This window comes from Schistocerca nitens, chromosome 11, assembly GCF_023898315.1.
Source record: "Schistocerca nitens isolate TAMUIC-IGC-003100 chromosome 11, iqSchNite1.1, whole genome shotgun sequence".
Classification (NCBI taxonomy): Eukaryota; Metazoa; Arthropoda; class Insecta; order Orthoptera; family Acrididae; genus Schistocerca; species Schistocerca nitens.
The window spans coordinates 69,583,913-69,602,679 of NC_064624.1; the positions used below are offsets into that span (position 1 = coordinate 69,583,913).

General features: G+C 41.2%; 1 protein-coding gene across 3 annotated transcripts in view; it reads left to right on the top strand.

The window, feature by feature from the left end:
* The window catches only part of LOC126212840 (serine/threonine-protein phosphatase 6 regulatory ankyrin repeat subunit A-like), a 113,260-nt gene that overhangs the window by 81,723 nt on the left and 12,770 nt on the right, over window positions 1–18,767 (top strand). For all 3 annotated transcript variants that reach the window (XM_049940256.1, XM_049940258.1, XM_049940257.1), the window contains one exon: window positions 15,245–15,394. In XM_049940256.1, coding sequence (XP_049796213.1) covers window positions 15,245–15,394 — 150 coding nt within the window. The remainder of the gene's footprint in view (window positions 1–15,244; window positions 15,395–18,767) is intronic.

An 18,767-nucleotide genomic window follows, 5' to 3' on the forward strand; every position in this document is an offset into this window, starting at 1 on the left:
GACTTCGAACGTGGTCAGGTGATTGGGTGTCACTTGTGTCATACATGTGTACGCGAGATTTCCATACTCCTACACACCCCTAGGTCACTGTCTCCGATGTGATAGTGAAGCGGGAACGTGAAGGGACACGTACAGCAGAGAAGTATACAGGCCGACCTCGTCTGTTGACCGACAGAGACCGTAGACAGTTGAAGAGGGTCTTAATGTGTGATAGGCAGACATCTATCCATATGATCACATAGGAATTCCAAACTGCATCACGATCCACTGCAAGTAGTATGGCAGTTACGCGGGAGGTGACAGAACTCGGATTTCATGGTCGTGTGGCTGCTAATAGGCCACACATCATACCAGTAAATGCAAACAATGTCTCGCTTGGTTTAAGGAGAGTAAACATTGTACGACTGAACCGTGGAAAAACGTTGTGTGGCGTGACGAATCACGGTACACAATGTTGCCATCCAATGGCAGGGAGTGGGTGTGGCGAATGCTTAGTGAACGGCATCTGCCAGTGTGTGTAGCGCCAACAGTAAACTTCGGAGGCGGTTATGATGAAGAGCAATTCGTGGGTGGTGATTGCATCTTTCAACCCGATCAAACACCTGTCCTGAATGCACGGCTTGGGGCGGAGTGGTTACACAGCATAAACATCCCTGTAATGGACTGGCCTGCACAGAGTGCTGACCTGAATCCTACAAAACTTCTCGTGATGTTTTGGAACACCAACACCGTGCCAGGCCTTGCCGACTGACAAAGATACCTCTCCTCAGTGCACCACTCCATGAAGTATGGGCTAGCATTCCCCAAGAAACGTTCCAGCACCTGATTCAACGTATGCCTGCGAGAGTAGGAGCTGTCATCAAGGCTAATGGTCGGCCGACACCATATTGTATTCTAGCATTACCTACAGAGGGCGCCGCAAACTTGTAATTCAATTTCTGCCAGGTGTTTGGATACTTTTGATCACATAGTGTATCCTAGAATGCTGCAGCACAGTTCAAGGTGTGCAGCAACGTATTTTAAATTCCCCATTCGTGATGTTTCCATTCTGTAAAACCTGAAATCTTCGTTGTAGTGGTCAGTCACATTAGTCGCTACACCCATATCAGTACAACAGTTTTGTGTGTTGTGTATCTCCCTTTTACTTTCTAGGTATATATGTGGGTTTCGCTGACAATTTCTGTAACAAAATTCATTAACTCTAAAAAACTATTCGAGGGGAATTAGTAAAAACGTTTTTGAAGTTTACTAATCTCTAAGGAATATGTTGTCATTCTCAATCGGAGCATACTTGGAACATCTCCCTTGAAGAAGATGGTATAAAAACATAATTCTTAAACACCACATGACCACCTCACAAGAAAGGCGACCGGGTTTCACAACAGCTCTGCCGCTTCAGGCAGTTCCACATAATGCTCTGTCTTCCTTCACATTTCCTTCCCGCTTCTAGTCTGTTCTTTCCCATGACATTGCCATACTTCAGTGCACTCCCTTGTGCAACACACAAAGGAAGGCGCTTTTTTGTGTGAAAACTCCGTACTTGGCTCTTAGAGGAGGGTCTGTCAAATATCTACTGACCAGTCTTTGCTTAATTTTCCCTGTGGTTTTTGTAAATATTAGTCCTGCAATGTTTTCTTCTGGTAGAACTTAGTGTTTTCCTTTTCTGACCTGTTCCAGTTATTGGTCCATCCCCAACCACGTCAAAATGAAAGAGATCTTTAGATACTTCTATTCTTTTTTATGAACATATCACATTATAAATACTCACTACAATGCTAGTGACTAGTAATTATCATAAATTACTTTTATTTTTAGATATATCTGAATATTTATGCACCACTTACTGAGCTGCTCCAAAAACTGGAATTCATATCCTTCACATAATAATCCTTACACTCAATGATTCATTTCTCATTTATTTTTATTGTTACAGAAGTGTATTCCATAATTTTAAACGAAAATCAATGTTTGAATGAAAATGCTTATCGCCACAGCCATGTTTTCAAGATGCCTATTATTTACACATTAACTTTAAATATGTAATTCTATCTGAATTATTTACAAATAAAGTTGGGAAATCCATTTCTTAACTTAAATAGCGTGCATGTCACAAGACCTAACCAGTATCTTCTTCATTGCCTCAAGCTATGTACACTATTGCATTGTAGCTATTCATCTGCTTACCATGACAACCAGTTCACGCACAAGTATCCATCCACATTACGTGCATGTACATGAAGCCTCTCTTCTTATGTCAATGGTAAATTCATCGCCCAGTTTCGTCGTGAGAAATCACAAACGTTAACCAACACACACACGCACACAACTACAACTGCCAAAAGTAGAAATTGCCACATCTTCAGTAACATAGTTCTCATTTGATACACGTATCTCCAACCAGGTTACTGCCATTGAACACCGCTGCTATATGTAGCATTGTTTGCAGAGCTCTGGAAATACTTGTATTTTTCCATGACAACACTTGCTACATAAGCACTACTTGTAAACTGCACGTCGTCCAAACACCAGCCACCACTTTTTCACTGGTTATCACACTACATACAAATTTCCATCAACTGGCATATGTAGCATAGTTCCTTTGTCTGTGCATTGCACTTATGTTTAAATTACTATGCATTAATATAAAACACACACACACACACACACACACTCAAACACTTCAGTTACTACCCTGCAGTCTCCAGATATTTGCCTGTATCTTCTTCTAACTTGAAGAAGGCACAATGGACTTTCTCTACTTTCTATGTGAAAGCATGATTTCATGAATCTTTACTGAGATATATTTCGTGCATTGCATTATGTAACCTATTTCTCATGGTTTTCAATCATATTGAATCATTCTTGTATCCATGACATATACTAATACAGTCTGATAAATATCATTACACTGAACCTAGTAACAAAACCAAATTCTTGATTTCAGTGAGAGACAACCCGTAATCAGCCCTTAGGCGTATATATATATATATATATATATATATATATATATATATATATATATATATATATATAATTAATGTGTCTGCTTATTTTGCTGATCATACTCAGACTTTTTCAGCCTCCCAGTCAGGTACTATTCAACGTTCACCTGTTTCGTGTGAGTGCTCATTGGCCAGTGTGAATCAAATAAACCTATTGGCCGAAGCTTCAATTCTGTAATAAAGGTTTTAATGGAAGTTAAATTTTTACTGCAGTAGCTTCGTAATATGACAAATACTGTGCTCCATTTTTCTCTGAATTTCCTTCCCCAGTCATTTCAGAAGTATCTGTCATCATATTTACTGTATGTTCCCCCTACTGCCCAGTCTGTAGCATATGACCTACAAACACCATCTGATGGACATAGTAGCAAATTAAGTAAATTTAAACGTTTTGCCAATCTAATTTCTGAGTGATTGTAACTTGGTATGTTAAACTGCTAGTATGAGGAACTCATGAGAGGCAGTGTGTAACCTGATTGTCTCACTAGGTAAGTCATTTATCTTAGTGGATTAGTCGACCCACTGTCGCCTTTGGCTGTATTGGTCCCATTATCTGTGGATGGACAGCTGCCCAGTGGTCCCTGTGTGAATACATGTATCGGAACAGTCTACCTCTGCACTGTGGGGCAGCCACTGGACACAGCAGGACCAACCCCCAATATACAGCCACACACTGAGCACAGCGACTGTGGCCGGACCCTCACCACAGCTGTGCAGACCACAGGTCCCCACTCAGCCCCCGTCTGTGGCATGTCGTGAGTTCTGTTACTACATAAGCATATCTTTAAACAAATTAGAGGAGGGTGGCGTTAGCGAAGTGTTCTGGCGAAAAAATCGAATTTTAGTTTCTAAAAAGCAGAGATGGCAATGGTTAACAGTAAACTTATTGTTTTAATCGATGTCAACATCTTTCTTTGTATTATGTTCATTCACTGTGGTAGTATGGGGATTGTTTCCTAAGCTAAAATTCTTTTCCAAGGTTTCTGTATAGGTTAATGTAGTGGATGGAGTTTCTAGTTTCATTGTTGGTTATATATCTCCCAAATTAATCTTGAAGGGAATGGATGTGGAAGTAGGTTGCTGGTGCATTGCTATATGAGATGAACATAAATTTATGGACTTTACCAGCTGCAGAAGTGAAAGGTAGAGTCTGCAGAAAGTGAAGCATGTAAGACTGGAAAGATAACCTCCACGTAAGACTATGAACATCACTTCATGTGGAATTTTAAATATACATTACATCAACAAGAACTGAAGTATCTGGAAGGGCTAACGAAACTAAATGATACTTCACAGGTTGAGACGGTATGTGACATTATATCAGTCATTGAAAAATCCAATCAAATTTACACAGAACTTAGTGGCATGAACCGATTTATAATTTGGCATTGCAACCACACTTACCTGGACACATGCGTTGGTCCTGTTGGGAAGAACATCCTAAAGTCATTATATCCTCTCTTGAGGCAAAGTGGCCCATAACCATTGCAATTCGTCCTTGATATCACGGTTACTACGACTGCAATGGACTGACACCCGACATGATCCTACTTGTTAGATCTGGATGTCTTTCGGGACATGGGGGTATTTCAACGTCATGCAGACAATTCATGGAGATACATCCCATGTGTGGGTGAGCATTTTCCTGTTGATTGTTGATGTCACAACACTGTTGCAAGAGAGGCAGCAAATAGGGACACGGGATGTCAGTGGCGTACCATTGTGCCGACAGCGTCCTCAGTCAGTATGAGTCTTGAGCTGAGGTCATACCCAGTGGTTCCACACACCATGACACCAGAAGTAACACTGCTGCACGTCTCCAGAAAACAGGAAGAATGCGACCTCTACCAAGGTCGCCGCCATAGTGCCTGACGATGCTCATCTGGTCCAGTACAAAATGTGATTCATTGCTGTAATGCCAGTAGTCTATGCATTATATTCACAGCACCACCCCAGTAGTAGCCTTTTCTGTGTTGGTAGTAATGACAGCTACACATGGCTCAATAATTCCATAGTCCATCTGCAAGTAGTCTCTGACACCAATGCAGGGACGAGGAAGACATGCTCATGGCTCAAAAAAATGGCTCTGAGCACTATGGGACTTAACATCTATCGTCATCAGTCCCCTAGAACTTAGAACTACTTAAACCTAACTAACCTAAGGACAGCATACAACACCCAGCCATCACGAGGCAGAGAAAATCCCTGACCCCGCCGGGAATCGAACCCGGGAACCCGGGCGTGGGAAGCGAGAACGCTACCGCACGACCACGAGATGCGGGCCATGCTCATGGCCTTAGGGACTGTGAACAAAACAATACATTACTGCGATTGGCTGGTCCAATAACAAAAGTGTTAAGGGAGGTGACCACGAGTGTATCTAAGAAGATTAGAAAAATGAGTGAAATATAAGTGATGCACTTTGATCGGTTGCAATGCTGTCTCGAGGCAGTAAAATATTGCCGGACATGATAGCGTGGCAAATCTGCCTCCAAACCTAGAGAGACCTTAGATACTTCTGTTAGTACAGGGTGGAGCAAATGAAAGTGGCCTGGGAGAATGAATACGATTGCACGTGAATATATGCATATAGCCACACCCTGTGACATGCACGTCATGTGATCCACCACGTGATCCACATGAGTTCAGATTTTAGTGCGGGCTGTGCCAGTGTGAGTGGAGCAGAGCAAAGGGGGGGGGGGGGGGATGGTACTCTCAGTGGAGCAGCAGGCGTTCGTTGTGAAAAGTTATGTGGGAACGAAGTCATGGAAACGGTGTGGTCAGTTGTTTTCTGCAAAATTTAGTGGTGTTAAAGTGTGAGCAACGAGTACCATGCAACGCTTAATCCGAAAGTGCTGTCAAACAGGATCTGTTTTGAACCAGTAAAAAAAGATGCCTAAACTCCCCTGCACACCACAAGACATGGCTGCAGTGCGCCAGAAAATGTTTCAGAGACCTACCAAATCAATCCAACACCTGTCACAAGAGACCAGGATGTCACACTGATTATGCAGACCTGCCTATCCAGGGTGGTCCATTGACTGACTGGGCCAAATATCTCACGAAATAAGCGTCAAATGAAAAAACTTGTCTAGCTTGAAGGGGGAAACCAGATGGCGCTATGGTTGGTCCCCTAGATGGCTCTGCCATAGGTCAAAGTGATATCAACTGCGTTTTTTTAAAATAGGAACCCCCATTTTTTATTACATATTCGTGTAGTACTTAAAGCAATATGAACGTTTTAGTTAGGCCCCTTTTTTCACTTTGTGGTAGATAGCGCTGTAATGGTCACAGACATATGGCTCACAATTTTAGACGAACAGTTCGCAATAGGCAGTATTTTAAATTAAAATACAGAACGTAAGTACGTTTAAGCATTTTATTGCGGTTCCTCCAATGCGATACACGTACCTTTGTGAACTTATCATTTCTGAAAACGTATGCTGTTACAGCATGATTACCTGTAAATACCACATTAGTGCAATAAATGCTCAAAATGATGTCCGTCAACCTCAATGCATTTGACAATACGTGTAACGACATTCCTCTCAACAGCGAGTAGTTCGCCTTCCATAATATTTGCACATGCATTGACAATGCGCTGACGCATGTTGTCAGGCGTTGTTGGTGGATCAAGATGGCAAATATCCATCAACTTTCCCCACAAAGAAATCCGGGGACGTCAGATCCGGTGAACGTGCGGGCCATGGTATGGTGCTTCGACGATCAATCCACCTGTCATGAAATATGCTATTCAATACCGCTTCAACCGTACGCGAGCTATGTGCCGGACATTCATAATGTTGGAAGAACATCGCCATTCTGTCATGCAGTGAAACATCTTGTAGTATCATCCCGTAATTTCTCTTGTGCCCAATGGCAGAACTATACGCGACGTTCAAAGTCTGCGCCATGCAATTCCTGGTGGACAGAAATATGGAACGGGTGCAATCGATGTTGATGTAGCATTCTCAACACCGACGTTTTCGAGATTCCCGATTCCCGCGCAATTGGCCTGCTACTGATTTGCGGATAAGCCGCGACAGCAGCTAAAACACCTACTTGGGCATCATCATTTGTTGCAGGTCGTGGTTGACGTTTCACATGAGGCTGAACACTTTCCTTAAATAACATAGGCTAACTATCCGGCGAACGGTCCGGACACTTGGATAATTTCGTCCATGATACCGAGCAGCATTCATAGCACACGCCCATTTGGCGTTTTGATCACAATAGCCATATGTCAACAAGATATCGACCATTTCCGCAATTCGTAAATGTCCATTTTAACATGGGTAATGCATGACGAAGCAAATACCGTCCGCACTGGCGGAATGTTACGTGATACCACGTACATGTACGTTTGTGACTGTTACAGCGCCATCTATCACAAAACGAAAAAAGTGGTCCACCTAAAACATTGATATTTCTTTACATACTACACTAATATGTCATAAAAAATGTGGGTTCCTATTTAACGGGCCAACCATAGCGCCATCTGGTTTCCCCAGTTCAAGCTAGACGAGTGTCTCTCTTTGTAGTGTTTCCGTTTGATGCTTATTTCGTGAGATATTTGGCCTGATCACTATCAATGGACCACCCTGTATGTCCCTATCGCATGTCTGTTGATCATGCATTAAAACCACCAGATGTTCCTAAGCACCTCCACACTTGTGGATGGCCATTCACTGAGATAACAATGAATGGCTTGGACATGGATCTTTTCTTTATGTCTGATGGAGACTAATTTCAGCTGAGTTGTTACGTCAACTAACAGAATCACAGGTCCTGAGTAGCAGAGAGTGAGCAGAACTTCCACGAAACACCTTTGCACGATCATAAGGTTGGATTTTGGTGTGCAATGTCTGCACGCAGCATTACTGGTTTCACCCTCTTCAATCAGCTGCTGACTTTGGCCCATCACATTGCCAACATTTGGGAGCTATTTGTGGCAGCATTAAAGGAGGAGGGAAAGGCGTTCAGTTCCAAGAAGATGGAGCAACTGGCCATACAGCAAGCCGAACCTTTGATCACAGATACACAATTTCATGATTCACAGTTGTTAGCCTAGGTCAGCCTGGTTGGGGCCCTACCTGGCCATCTTTGTCACCTGATCTGTCAGTGTGTTATTACATTGCACGAGAGCCCTCAAGAGCAGAGACAATCACAACAACCCTCACAGTCATCAAGAACTGCAGTAGAACACTCCAGATGAGACTGCAGCAATTCAAGCATCCAACCTTCGATCCGCCTTCAGCAACCTACCGACCAGGTCCCAAAAGCATCAAGAGATGAATGGTGCTCATTTTCAACAGCTGCTATAGTCATCTTAGTGCTGCATTTACTTTCCTCTGTTGTATTGCTTTGTACTACAGAACTCTAATCTCTGTTTGCTTTTATTTGATCCCACCTTCTAATAAATTGTGTGTGTATGTGTGTCCACCTTAGACTACTGTATATGGAAAGAGCAAATATATACAAGGCAGTAAGATAGTAACCTTTCTCTCTGAGTCAGAAAATATAATGTAATCTTTTGTAACTGCAGTACAAGTATTTGTATTAGTGTTAATATTAGTAACAACTGTCAGTAGTAACATAGTAGTAACAGTAGTAGTTGTAGCTTCTAGAGAAAATTCATGGTGATGTAGTATTAACAGAGGTTTTCAATAGTTGTAAGAGTTATATTGTTTATTACTGCAATTACAGTATCAGTTCTCATTGTAGTGTTAATAGCAATATGTAAAATGAAATAGGAAAGTTAGGCAAGATGATTTGAAATAACGAATGCCACTATGTAGAGCACCACATCGATATCCATATAAATGTTGGGGCATACTTGTAGACAGAAATAAGGACAGTGAAAATCTTATATTTTAGACATACCATATTATAATGTTCAAAGTAAGAAAGAAATAAGAGAAAAACAAGCTTGACATATTTGAGGTACATAGTAGTTTCCCGAGAGCATGGCAGAGGATGTCCTGAGGTGGTATTGTGTACCAAAACCAGTAACCAGTAGGCTAAATGAAAACTACTACTAAGGATTAAAACATAAACACTCATCAGCCAGAACATTATAATCACCTATGTAATACCTGATAAGTCCACCTTTGCAATGGATAGCAGCAGTGACACATCATGGTCTGGAAGGGAATTGGCACCACACTGCCCACACAAGGCACCTAATTCCCAATAATTCCTCACCGGAGGAATGAGCTCTTCCGCCACGTCGAGGCACATCCCATCTGGTAAGTTGTGGGACCAGCACATTAATTGAAACTCGCCACTCTGTTCCTCTAAATACTCCATCACTTCCATTCCTTGTGATATGGTGCATTACCTGGTTGAAAAACGCCACTGCCATCGTGAAACATGATCCTTATGAAGAGGAGTATGTGGTCTGAAACAAATGTATATTACTTGTTGGCCATCATGGTGCCTTGAACAATCTCTACTGGACCTATGAATGTCAAGGTGAATTTCCCTAGAGCACAATGGAACCAGCGCCAGTTTGTCTCTGTCCCACAGCATAGGTGCCCAGGAGCTGCTAATGGTCAAGTGCCCATTTCAGTCATAGTTGCTGATGTCATGGTGTTAACATTGGCAAATGTATGGGTTGTCAGCTGCAGAGGCACACTGTTAGGAGTCTTGAGGGCACTGTGTGTTCAGACACACTTGTAGTCTGCACCATCTGTCACGGTCTACCAGTCTGCCTGGCCTTCAACATTCGCGATATGTAATGAGGGTTGGCCACCCAACCCCATGACGTCTGAACATAGTTTCACCTTGGTTTCGCCACATGTCGAAAGCACTCACCATAGCGCTCCTCGAACACTCAACAAGTCGTGCATTCCGAAATGCTCGTCATGAGCGTTCAGGTCGTCATAATATTCCCTCCTTCAAACTGAGACATATAGCATACCTTCCCCATCTACAGATGGACATCACATTTGCTGATCCTACATCGACTGTGCATGCGTCTGACTAGCAGTCATTCCTTGTGAATTGACGCTGCTATTGCCAGTACACGTTTAATCGATGATAGGTGATCATAATGTTCTGGCTAATGAGTCTGTTATTTATAAATTGCAATGATCGCTGTTCCACCCAAGAGGGTATTGAGAAAATGACATAAATAAATAAATAAACCAATAAATGAATCTCTGAACCAAAGTGCAGGATAACACATTGCTGATAAAAGACCATTATTTGGTCTCAGATGGTAGGTACAGTTGTAAATGGGTCACTGTGAGCCCAGTATGCAATATGGCATTCTTCCCTTGTCCTGACCAGACGTGATAGACTGTAACGTTGACAACGATAATGCCTGCCCTCGTGGTCATGTGCAACTCAACACTGCTACATTGTAACATCTAAATGCCCCAAAATCTTATTGCTGCACAATTAGACCAGCCATGCAACTGGAGATCAAGAGTGGAGCCGCTTCCAAATTATGTCAGCTGCAGATAACGCATGCGTAGAAAGTGTCTCTGTATCCTTCACAAGTATCACACAACATCTGACACTGTTCACGGTCATTATATAAACGTGCTGTGGTGTCCAGTATACCAGTCATGGAGATTTGAAACGTTGATCAGTTACACTGCAGCTGATGGCGTCTTTGTGTAAGAAGCCAGAATGACATCTCACCGCTTTTTCGGATTGCTTCAATTTATCTGTCATGCATCGAATTATATATTCTGAAACAGTGACTTGTAACAGTACACTTGTTTCAAACGGTGTCTTCACTCTTCTTTGGATTCACAGACTGAATAGCGTTCAGTTTTGAATTTGAATGTGACACCTTTTATTTCACAGATAAGAGAGACATCAGAAACTACCGACCTGTTTCACTGCTTCTATCATTTACCTAAATTTTTGAGAAGGTGATGTATTGTAGAAGATTATCTCACCTTGGCAACAATAATATTGTCATCAAATCACAGTTTGCCTTTCAGAAGGGGTGCTCTATTGAGAATGCCATTTAAATGTTCACACACCAGATAGTACAAGCATTAAATAACAAAACAGCACAGGTGGGTATTTTCTGTGACCTATCCAAGGCATTTATTTGATGGTGTAAATCATAGTATACTGCTAGATAAATTTTGTAGGGTTGATGGTGTAGTCAATCTTATCATATCTAACCAAAAGGTTGGAAAAAGCTGTATTTAGTAGTAACTCAACCAACAGAATTCAGGGACATAATTCTGACTGGGCGGAAAACACATATGGGGTTCCCCAAGGCTCAATCTTAGGTCCACTACTGTTTCTCATATATGTTAATGATCTACCGTCTAATGTACAGCAAGCAGAATTCTTTTTGCAGATGACAACAGTATTGTTATCACTCCCAGTATTAATACAGAACTGGAAGAAATGGTAAACAAAGTTCTCATTGTTTGGTTTTCTGCAAATTGTCTCACCCTGAATTTCACAAAGACACATTATATACAGTTCTGCAGCTCTGGGGGGTACTGCATCAGTAATAAGTGGAACACATGGTGGTGAAGTAATGCATAGGGTGGAAATTTTTAAAATTCTTAGGTGTCCATATTGATGAGAATTTTAATTGGAAAAACATAAATTCTGGAACTCCTAAAAAAACTTAGTTTAGCTACATTTGCACTTAGAATCATAGCAAATTTAGAGAAGAGATAGCCGGCCAGAGTGACCGTGCGGTTCTAGGCGCTACAGTCTGGAGCCAAGCGACCGCTACGGTCGCAAGTTCGAATCCTGCCTCGGGCATGGATGTGTGTGATGTCCTTAGGTTAGTTAGGTTTATTTAGTTGTAAGTTCTAGGCGACTGATGACCTGAGAAGTTAAGTCACATAGTGCTCAGAGTCATTTTAGAAAAGAGATAAATCAGTAAGTTGACATATTTTGCTTCTTTTCATTCAGCAATGCCATATGAAATAATGTTCTGGGGTAATCCATCTTTAAGAAATAAGCTCCTCATTGCCCAAAAACGAGTTTTAACAATAATATGTCGCGCTCACTCGCGATCGTCTTGTAGCCATCTCATTAAGGAGTTGGGCCTACTGACTACCGCTTCACAGTATATCTTTCCCTCATGAAGCTTGTAAACAATCTACTACAGTTCAAAAGGAACCATGAGGTACATGATTAGAATAATAGAAGAAAAAATTACATTCATTACTGAACATTAAGGTTTTCTTTAGGTTGCCATTAAGGTTTGAACAAAAAATTTTGACCACTTACCCTGTGATATAGAATGTCTAACAGACAGTATGGTAAAATTAGGAAATAAATTGAAAAATTTTCTGCTTGAGAACTCCTTCTACTCTGTAGGAGACTTTCTATGAAACTTCCTGGCAGATTAAAACTGTGTGCCCGACCGAGACTCGAACTCGGCAGAGGCAAAGTTCCCGAGTTCGAGTCTCGGTCGGGCACACAGTTTTAATCTGCCAGGAAGTTTCACATCAGCGCACACTCCGCTGCAGAGTGAAAATCTCGTTCTGGAGACTTTCTATGTTTGTAATGTGTAAAAGGTTATGGGTGGGAACTGATAACTCAATCTGTATTTCTTGTTACCATTTTGGGGGAAAAAATAGCAATTGCATAGTGATGTTTAGAGTACAAATAGACGTATAAATTAACTGGCAATTTGAATCTAAAATGACTCATTCCACGACATAACGATCTATCGTGCAATCTGATGCATGGAGCATGAAAGTAAGTAACAAGCGTTTCTTTCTATTCACCGTGAGTGGGCAAAATTCACTTAAACATCTGAAAATTCGGTAACTGTCTTCTATCGTACCTCATTCGTTTCATATTATGCAACATTTATCAACGACATTGTGCCTTGTAGACATACAGTATTTGGCTATTTTGTCACCTCCTTGTGAGGCATTAAAATACCAACATACAGAAAAAACTCGCAGAGCAGCTATTACTCGGCAATGGCGTACGAGCACTCTGTCTAAGACTCGTGGAAGTGTAACGACTTGATGGAACAGTAAAGTGATAAGAATTAATCCCTACATGTTACATGTCTACATCTGGTATTCATAGATCAACTTTTACATTATACCATAAATACCTTACGCCTCAGTTGTCTTTGATAGCGAGTAGCGAGCGGCGAGACGGAAATGACGCCCCTTGTGACGGTAGTCTGCTTGGCAAAGGAGCAGTTCTGCGCTTTCGTGTTTCTCTCGCTGTACACAGACATGCAGGTCGACCCCAGTTTTCGGCGCAGCATCCGCCTCACCCAGTGGTGACCCCCGATGCAGCCGCCGGGCTGTCTGCCATTCACCCAGGGGGCGACGCGTTGCCTGGGGCGGTTGACAACTTAGGCTGTCGTCGTCGTGGCCCCAGGGCGGAACTGGCGCCATTCACCGTGTCATCTCACGTCACGCGAGCGTTGCGGTCCTTGTGTTGTTTTTGGCCATCAATAATGTTCGGAAGCGACATCCCACAGACTAACAACCTTGCACAACATCATATCACTGGCATAATTCATCTCCTTCTTGATTTATATCCCATTTCTTCGTGTTCTGGGATTATTTTCGCATCATTCTGACAGACAACAGCGACGAAAGAACGCAAAGAGATTTCTAGATACCTGTCTCCAATTTCTTCCCCCTATAGTTCGATTCCTGTCTCCTAAGCGGGTAGGAAGTCAAAAATATAAAAAAAAATCGACTTTTCGAAAATATGTCTGTTTTGTAGAGTACATCTTTCTGAATAGTTTGATGTATAAAACAAATATATTTCAGTGATTATAAGGCACGCTATTTGGTCCTACGTGTACCAAGATGAAGCACTACACCCCTTACCACAGACGTCTGCTGTCATACATACGTGTATTTCACTGTGTAGAACTCGAATGTTTATATTTACGCCAGAGATGGACATACGTGTAACAAAGGACTATTGACATAGAAGAAATGTCTTGATGGCGGCACCCAAACACCAATGAAAGCTTTAATGAATGTGCATGGATAAGATTGCCAAAAACCAATTTTTTTGTGGAAGAGATGCACTTGCTGTTGGTGTTTATGATGCAGTTACATGTTTTAATGATGGTGTGCAAAGCCGGATATGTATTTTAGAGAAAATGGGAATCAAGGGCAGAGCGAACTGCATCAAAGCTTTATATGCGATAAATAGAGAGCGTGTAGTGAAAGCACGTAAATCATTTTTGGAAGTGGAGGAATGTGGAAAAGACGAAAACTGATTTACAAAATGGAAAAAAACCTCTTTATGGTGCTGGACAGTTCTAAAAGATGCCAAATGCAGCCAGAAACGTTAATGGCCATTTTCTGCAAAACACAAATTTCTGTTCTCAGGTACATGTAATACCCAAAATAAATATCTCATTCCTTTTCCAACGTGGTATCCTTATTAAACACAAACTCCTTAATGCAAAACTCTAGAATTTTCCATCTCTATTAAAAACTGTGGTAAAGTTTGAGATAATTAACTATAAAATTTGAGTTTTTTTCTAAACATGAAGTTTAAAATGTAACAGGTCATTCATTTTCTTGTAAATTAAATAAAATCTAGAATTTCATACACCTTTATGTATGGATTGTATGCTGTGCAAAATTAATCGAAGAATCTCTCTTACTTATGAAGAAAAGTTTACCTATAGCAAAAAATGCAGCCAATAGTAAGCGAAAAAATTATAAAGTTTCAGATGTAAAAAAAATTTATTTCGTTATGTTTTTGATCTTTCACTGCTATGATTGTGAACCCTGGTCATACTGACAAAAATTCTATGAATTTATTTGTAAAAATATAGACAGTAGAATTTAGTATCTTGTGGTACCTCTTCTGCTCCATGTCGGCCCGTTTGATGTCCAACCCGCTTAACATACGAGCTACAAACACTATCTCATAACGGTAGTACCACATTAAGTGCATTTAAGGGTTACTGTCATTCAAATTTTTTTTGTGATTTACGCTGTTGTGTATTGAAGTTATGTTGACCAATTGGTGTTGTAAGCACAGTTATTGAGCTTTGTACACATCTTATATTTATGCTTTATTTTGTACCAGATATTGTGTAATATGCTAGGCTACAGGTATGAGAAAATGAGGAGAAGGATGATTACCTGAATGCTGTCATTCATCTTACATGGGCCACTACTGTCGTTGGCAGTGTGTGTTCTATTATCTGTGTGTGGACAGTACCTCAGCTGTACAGTCTGTGGTAATCTGACCACTGGACTCGATGTGAAAACCCTTTTGGAAGCAGTGTTCCTTCTGCGCAGCACGCCAAGCGCTGGAGAGAGCAGGACCGGCCCCTCCTCGAAGCCGCACAGTGGCCACAGCGACGACGGCCGGAGGCCAGCCACAACTGTGCCTCCCACCTCTCCCCAGACGACTCTACAGCCTGATGACGTCGCCATCGCTCTCCTGAGGTGAGTTCAGTCACTTTATGTGCAGACTGTCCACAATCACAGAGCGACATGTTGGGCAGTTAGCCAAGTGATAAAGTCAAAAAATCCAATGTCGCTATTTTACGTTTTTGACGAAGCAGAGGTTGTAGTTCTCGTATAAAGTTTTTCCTTTCATTAATTGTGGCGTTCGACGAGGCAAGGATATAAGGGGATCTATACACCCTTCTACAGGTTTGTTGCATGACTCGTTTTCAGCTCCTAACACAGCTGACTTGTGTAAGACAACACTAAATATTTCCACATAAATAACGACTGTGCTGGTGTGTTGGGAGAAATTTCAGTTTTCAGCGAAAACTCTGTCTAGTAATCTCGCAGAAATCCCTAAGATATTCTGGTAATACATTAAGCACACTAGTGGAAAGAAGCAGTCAATAACCTTCACTGTGTCGTAACGATGGTGAAGTCACTGGTGACAGTGCCACTAAAGCAGAGTTATTACACATAGTTTTCCGAAACGCCTTGACCAAATAAGAAGAAATAAGTATTCCTGAATTCCTATCAAGAATAACTTCTAAGTGAGAAACATAGAAGCAGATATCCTCGTAGCAGAGTAGCTTAAATCACTTACTAAAGGCAGGGCCTCCGATCCAGATTTTATATCTGTCAGGTTCCTATCAGAATATGCTGTCACAAAAGTTCCATATTTAGCAATTACATACATCAGCTTGCTCACAGAAGGATCCGCACCTAAAGACTGGAAAATTGTTCTTGTCACACCAATACCCAAAAAGGGAAATACGAGTAATCGGCTGAATTACTGGCTCATATCACTAACGTCGATTTACAGTAGGGTTTTGGAACATATGCTGTGTCTGAACGTTATGAATTACCTCGAAGAAAACGATTTATTGACACATTATCATCAAGGGCTTAAAAAATATCGTTCCTGTGGAACATAAGTAGGTCTTTATACTTGTGAAGTAATGAGTGCTATCGACAGGGGATGTCAAAATGATTCCATATTTTTAGATTTACAGAAGGCTTTCGACACATTTCCTCAAAAGCGTCTCCTAGTCAAACTGCGTGCCTATTGAATATTGCCTCAGTTGCGCGACTGGATTCGTGATTTACTGTCAGAAAGACATCGAGTAAAACAGATGTAATATCCGGCGTTCCCCAAGGAGTTGTTACAGGCGCTCTCTCGTTCCTGGTCTATATTACTGGCAATTGACCCTGAACAAAGAAAAGGATGAAGTTAGTCACACGAGTACTAAAAGAAATCCACAAAATTTCGATTACGCGATAAGTGTCACAAACCTGAAGGCTGTAAATTCAATTAAATACTTAGGGATTACAATTACAAATGACCTACACTGGACCGATCACGTAGATATTGTTGTGGGTAGAGCAAACGAAAGACTGCGAATCATTGGCAGAACACTTAAAAGGTGGAACAGGTCTGCTAAAGAGGCTGCTTACACCACTCTTGTCCATCCTATTCTGGAGTATTGCTGTGATGTATGGGATCCGTATCAGGTGGGACTGACGGATGACATCGAAAAAGTTTGAAGAAGCGCAGCTCACTTTTTATTACCGCGAAGTAGTGGAGATAGTGCCACGGACATGATACGTGAATTTGATTGGCAATCATTAAAACAAACGCGTTTTTCATTTCGACGGGATCTTATCATTAAATTCAACTACCAGTTTCCTTCCTCCGATTGCGAAAACATTCTGTTGGCACCCACCTACATAGGGAGAAATGATCATCACGATAAAATAAGACTCGCACAGAAAAGTGCTCATTGTTCCCGCGCGCCATTTAAGAGCGGAACGGTAGAGACACAGCTTGATGGTGGTTCATTGAACCCTCCGCCAGGCGCTTTATTGTGAATAGCAGAGTAATCACGTAGACGTAGACGTAGATGATTTCCTATCTTATGAATTACCTATGTAGGGAAGAACCCTTCACTTGCATTTCCACGATTATTCTCCGAATGGTATGATGAGAAATTCTCTCACAGGGTGTGTGGTAACACCGTAGCTGAGGGAGTGAAATGAGCTGAGATCCGTGGCTTATCCTACTACGAGAGACGTATTTGACAACGGGTATTGGCAGCTTTTGGAAATCATTCGTGGCAACATGAGCTTCTACGAAAGTGGAAGTCGGACCTGTCGGTGTCCAAGTGATAAAGGCGGCCATTTTGGATCAATAAATATGAGGTCAATCCTGTTGTGTGGGCATGATTGAGTGGAGATGGACACAGTAGCCATATATCGACAGCTGTAAAATCTTCTGTAGCTCAGGGAGTTTTACAGGCGAAGTGACAAAAGTTTTTCTTTTTATTCATCGCAGACCAGTTTCAGCGTAAATTCGTCAGCACTTCACTTTTCTTCTTTGAAATCATTGATCTATAGTGGTAGTCACCGATGTTATATTGTCGCTTTGTGAAATAATAACGCTATCTGATAGTGAACTGATATTGTTACAAGACACAGTTCAGTTGATGCCTGAATTCAACAGGCCCAAAAGTGGCAATTCAGGGTATTCAATGTGCCTTTACAATTAATCAGAGCAGAATCCAACAAGTTATTGGGCAATAGAGGAGTCTGTACCTATTCACGAGAAAACAAGGAACCCTACCAGGTATTTTAACAATGACAATGGGATCAGTAATGTTTCAGTGGACTTATGATAACTTATTCTCTCCCAGTGATTCAAGGATTTTGGGCTTTAATTACATATTATGGTCAGCCACAGATGTACGATGTCTGATGATCCAGGTGGCCAAATCATTTACTCTAGTGGTCCACAAATTGAGCAAATACTTCTCAGAATACTTTTCCCAATCTAAAAGCTTTATGCACACACGCAGTCAACAAAAGTTCATCCATGGGTCTGATAGTATAGAAAGATACAGAGAATGTACGCTGAAATTTTATAAGTAAGAGAGCCTGACAAGTATTTACCCAATTTGTCGTATACAAATAGCATCAGCCATTTGACATAAGAAGACAACCAACGAGAAGTAAGTCTAATAGGAAAGACTAAAGATAGAGAGCACTACGAAGAATACTTTGTAGATAAAACAGAAACTCATAAATGTAAGATGATGCAGCATAATCAAAAATAATTAATGTATATGATCTCAGGCAAAGTCTGTAAATTATGTTACACGTAATAGATATAAAATTAGCAGAATCTCAGAAGAAAAGGAGCTGAAAAAAAAATTGAAAATAAATTATTGTTGTTGAATAAGAAACAAGACATGGAAATTGAAAAATGTTTCTGCATAAAAAGACTAATATAAAAAGAGGAGAAAGCTGGCTAAAAAGCGACAGAGAAACATCAGCATGGGGAAATAAACTATTAAGAGCAGGAAATGAAACATAT